Source organism: Chelonia mydas, chromosome 1, assembly GCF_015237465.2.
Source record: "Chelonia mydas isolate rCheMyd1 chromosome 1, rCheMyd1.pri.v2, whole genome shotgun sequence".
Taxonomy (NCBI): Eukaryota; Metazoa; Chordata; order Testudines; family Cheloniidae; genus Chelonia; species Chelonia mydas.
The window spans coordinates 8,162,267-8,167,479 of record NC_057849.1 but is presented as its reverse complement, the minus strand read 5'-3'; the positions used below and the strand labels follow the sequence as shown (position 1 = coordinate 8,167,479).

Below are 5,213 nucleotides of genomic sequence, written 5' to 3'. Positions count from 1 at the left end.
ATGAGGTTCCCGTCCCCACAGACTTTCTCTTGCACAAGAATCACCTACAGCTGAGGTTGGGGAGACAAAGGACTACAAGAGAAAGAGTGCAGATATCCCAACTAATCTCTCCCTTTCCCTCTGCCCCGGCATCAACAACGCCTGGAGAACAAAGGAGCAACATGTTTCAGAGTAACAGCCGCGTTAGTCTGTATTCGCAAAAAGAAAACGAGAACTTGTGGCACCTTAGAGACTAACCAATTTAAGGAGACAACGTAAGGAGAGTGGTCACTTTAGATAAGCTATTACCAGCAGGAGAGTGGGGTGGGAGGAGGTATTTTTTCATGCTTTGTGTGTATATAATAAGATCTTCTACACTTTCCACAGTATGCATCCGATGAAGTGAGCTGTAGCTCACGAAAGCTTATGCTCAAATAAATTGGTTAGTCTCTAAGGTGCCACAAGTCCTCCTTTTCTTAAAGGAGCGACATGACTCAGTGGAGACCCTGTTTAAAGATTCAGCCAGCAAGACTGTAGGAACAAGGGGTGAGGGAGACTTAGCTGTGAATTCACTGAAAAGATAAAATAGCAACTAACAAGTTATTTCTTTGTAACCAATTCTGACTTTTATGCCTCATTACTTGTAATCACTTAAAATCTCTCTTCCTGTAGTTAATACGTTTGTTTTATTGTTTTCTGTAGACCAGTGTGCTTGGATCAAAGCGTTTGGGGAACTCCCTTTGCGATTACAGGATTTGTGTATATCGTTTTCCATTAATAAGATGATGGACTGGGATTGTCCAGGCAGGTGTGAGGCAGTAAAAGAAGCACATTTCTGGGGAACGTCTGGGACTGGGAGTTGGCTGGTGTAATTCATGAGTGGCTGGGCAGAGCACTCATACTGTGTAACTTACATGCTGGAGGCTGGGTGTGAGCAGACCAGGAGCGGTGGCTCTCCCAGCAGAGCAGTGTAAAAGGCACCCCAGGTTGGAGAACTGCAATAGGAATGGGCCATCCAGCCACAGAATCAGTGACCACATTTGCAGCAGAGAAATAGATAATTAAGCTGACGGGGGTTTTACATGGAACATTCGGCCCAGAGAAGAGTCCGGCGCATGTCTGCCTCTGTCTGAGCATTGCCTGGCACAGGCTCAAAGAAGGTGGAATGAGCTGGGCTGAAGGTCACTCTCCACCTGGAGTCAATGGGTTGGAAGCAGCCACCACTCAGATCCTTTCCTGCATTGCCAGTGGCATTAGCTCTCTCCGCCCAGCTGCACAGACTGACTGCATATGCGACGGTGTCAGGGTCCCTGCAGCAAAGCCCTCGAGTGCACAGGTGCTGCCTGGGGCCACGACACACGGTCCCGGATGGATTTTCTAGCCCAAGAACAATGCACAAGAGATGTTCCAGAGATTTTATTTTGGCCTCTTTATTCCAGGCCACGCTCCCCCACAGAGCTCTTGCCGAGGTGACTGAACATGTTAGAACAATACCCGCTGCCCTGGGGGGCAGGCTACAGCCTGCCACTCCCTTCCAGAGCTGGGGTGGAATCCAGAAGTCCTGGCTCCCAGCCCCTCCCGCACCCTGCTCTGATCCACTAGACCCCAGTCTCTGCCCAGAACTGGGAATAGAACCCAAAAGTCCCAGCTCTCAGTTTTCCGCCCCTGCTCTAACCACTACCCCAAACCTCTTTTCCCCAGAGCCAAGGAACAGTCCCAAGAGTCCTGACTCCCAACCCTCCCTCCCCACCTTTCAAACCAGCTGTGTGGCTGCAGCAGTAACAGGTGCCATCCTCATGGGGGAAGACGGGTTCTAGGATTGCCAAAGAATAGATCGCTATGGAATTAGGAGAATATGCTATTAGTGAGACCTCACGTGCAATGCTTTCCACAGCAGCCCCGGGATGGACCATCCCAGGCCGCCCACGCATGTGCACCCGCAGCTCCGACAGGGCAAGAGGAAAGGTCCTAGCTAACTAGTGGGCATTGCGTGCCGAGGGCTCTTCAGATGGCTTTGCCCATGATGAGCATGCTCATGAAGAAGACCATAACAAAGAAGACCCACATGAAGATGCGATCCATGACCTTGGCCACTTTCTTCCACTCGCCGCTCCGTTTCTGAGCTGCCTTTTGGTCCCGGAAGCAGTTGGCAATGTACTCGACGTTCCTCAGCAGGCTGTTGTGGTGGCAAAGGCACGGGCTCTTCACACAGACTTGGTGCTGCTGCCCCTCCCGGCTGCACTCTAGGTTCTTGCATGTCCCGGTCTCTTTCCAGTCCTGCTGGCCAGAAAGACTGCTGAGCCCCTGCTGCAGCAATTCCTGCTGCAAAGACTCTTCCCGGCACGTCGCATCCGAGTTCTCCTCCCTTGTCTGGGCTTTCTGCTCCTCCTTGGCGGCCCTGCCGCTCACCACCTGGACCGTGGGCCGGTGGCCCAGTTGCCGCTTGGGACTTTTGCAGCTCTCCCCCACCTCGTAGACAAAAAATAGCTGGGCCATGTACTGCAGGATGAACTTCTTGGCCCACCTGGGCACGGGCTTGGCTCCTGGGCCGCAGTGGTGAATGTTCATGATGAATATGGTCAGCGCGGTGGAGGCTGTGATCATGGTCATGGTGGCAATGTAATACTTCCCTAGAAGACAAGGAGGGATGCGCTGTGACTGACCTGGGAAGTGGGGGACTCGTGGCTGCAGGCCCAGACACTGGTGCTCACCTAGGGAAATGGGAGGCGGGGACCTTCAACACCAAAACACAAGCCCCTACCACATAAGCTAAAGAACAACAACTCTAGCTATAAGGAAGAAGCAGGTTGTTATAGTCCCAGGAATGGCCTCTGTCCTCCAGCTGAGTCCCTTCCACCAGCAGTAGACAAGAGGCTGGTGTAGGACCCTCTAGGCCATCAGAGAACCCCTTGCACTGGATGGTCCTTTAACGGCTGGGTACATCAGCTTTAGATCCAGAATCTGGTGTCAGTATGGTGCAAAGCAACCATGCCGCACCTCAGGATCTGGCCTGCAGCCTTCACACTTGGCTTGTTTTTTTTTTTTCTTTTTTTGTGTTTAGTTTTTTAAAAGGTGTTTCTGAAATCTACAGAATACAGCCAAGCTTTAGCAAAGATATGCAGCCCAGCTAAACCAACCTCTACTGAAGCCAGCCCAACTTAATGGAGGCTGCCTATCTGTCTCAAATATGAACCTTTCCTTAAATCTGCAGTTGTCTGGGTCATCCCAATTCAGGATGCACATTCTGGCTGCAAGAGTTTAGTACCTTAAACCCACATTAAACATTTTGCAGATCAGGATTTAAAAAAAAACAAAAACAAAACCCCAATATCCTATAGAAAAGTCACTGCAGAATTTGTACGTCACAAGCATTTCAAAATGGTAAATTCAGCCTGAACTGCAATAACCTTAGCAAAAGCTTTATGCTATCTATCTATATAAATATATGTGAGAGAGAGAGAGAGCGCGCGCGCGAGCGCACTCTCCCAAAATATCAGACCATATTGAAAAATGCTATTTTAGATTAAAGAAATTGTCCACTTTCAAGTAGGCTCAAACAAACGAGCCTCAAACTTGGGTTGAGTCTTTGATCTCAATGAGATCTATCAAACAAGCTAGGTTTGAAGCTTCTAATTTCATTTGGTTTTATTGTAGGTATTCTGAGCACAAGATTTCTAAATGAAGCACGGCGGTGAAAGGGGGACCACCCCTTCTCCACTTGCTCAAATAAAACCCCGAAAAAAAACTAACCTGAACAGATTTGGCTCAGACGTTCAAAATAAAAAAATGTATCTTTGGGGTGAGACCAAGCATGGAAAAGTTACTCTGGAAAGGTATGTGTTTGGTTAGATTCATAGACTGCAAGGCCAGAAGGGACCATTGAGATGATCCGGTCTGATCTGCGGAACAAAGGCCAGAGATCTTACTCAATTTCTGTATCTAGCCCGTAATTTGATGGGGCTACAGCCCATGTGCTAGAGAGACATCTAGTTTTGTCTTTAAGATAGCAAATGATGGAGAGTGCCCCAGGTCCCTAGGTAAGGCAAGAAAGGGGAGCTAGAATGGAAGTTGGAATTCCACCATGGCTGTAGTGTGCCGCTTGCGGACAGTTTTTGCGAAGAGGCTGAGGACCGGAATGGACCATGCCCCTAGAGCTGATCCCTGCATCTTGGGGCTGAAGCACATGAATGGTGACATGGTTTAAAGCATACCCATTCTGCATCGCATGCTGCATCTGCAGAGTGGATAGAGGGCTTCCACAGTTGCCCAGCCAGCTGCAGGAAGAGGCAGATACTCACCAATCAGTGGCACGTTCTCGGAGGGCGGCATGCTCTCTGCCACCAGCAACTGGAAGACGGTGAGTGCCAGCAGGACTGTCACTCCCAAGGAGACCTTCTCCCCAGAGTCGGCTGGGAGGTAGAAACCCAGCGGAGCCAGGAAGGAGATCATGATGCAGGGGAGGAGCAGGTTGAAGATGTAGAAGGAGGCGCGTCGCTTGAGAATCAGCGTGTAGGTGATGTCGGGGTAGGGCTCCGAGCAGCAACCGTAGATGACGACGTTCCTCTTGGCTGGCATGCCTAGCACCTCCCACTCCACGTTCTCCACGAAGTCAGTCAGGTCGGCTGTGTCCAGCCCATTCACGAGGTCGATCTGGTTGCCGTTGTATGTCCACGAGCCAAAGGTCAGTCGGCACTGCTGCCCATCGAAGGGGAAGTGGGAGACGTCCACCTTGCAGGAACTCTTGGTGATGGCGGGGGAGTCCCACATCACCCGCCCGTCGTAGCGGATCACCACGTTGGTCTCCATGGAGCCCGTGAACTGGTTGTCTGCGCTGGAGGGACAGGGAACACAGGCAGGGGCGGGGAGGGGTCCTTACATACATGAGACAAGACTGCACGCTAGCCTAATCCCTCCCCCGCTCTGCTGGGCTTGTTTCTGTAGGGCTGCTCACGAATGAGAGACATAGCTCGCTGGGTTGGTCCAGTAGGGTCCCTCGTGAGCACTCGGTGGCCAACACAGGTGTGTTTTCATAGGGTCGCTTGGTCACTCACTGGCTTGTTGTTATTATAGGGTCACTCACTGTGGGCCTTGATTTTGTTTTTAAACAAATGAGTCATGAAACTTTTGCTCTGAGAAGCCCCCCGCCATCCTCCCCAATAAAAATCACCTGGACTCTGCAAACAGATGCAAGAAAAAGCCAAGTCCAGTTCTGGGCTTCCCAATCATCAGTGCCC

At 50.7% G+C, this 5,213-nt stretch overlaps 1 protein-coding gene across 1 annotated transcript; it reads right to left on the bottom strand.

Annotated features, from left to right (window-relative positions):
* Positions 1–1,759: 1,759 nt before the first annotated feature.
* CHRNA10 (cholinergic receptor nicotinic alpha 10 subunit) lies at positions 1,760–4,925 on the bottom strand. The gene is made up of 2 exons (XM_037889823.2): positions 4,278–4,925; positions 1,760–2,609 (listed from the first exon to the last, which is right to left on the bottom strand). Exons 1-2 carry the CDS (start codon positions 4,783–4,785, stop codon positions 1,984–1,986), a joined length of 1,134 nt encoding a protein of 377 aa, XP_037745751.2. The 5' UTR covers positions 4,786–4,925; the 3' UTR covers positions 1,760–1,983.
* Between the last annotated feature and the right edge of the window lie 288 nt (positions 4,926–5,213).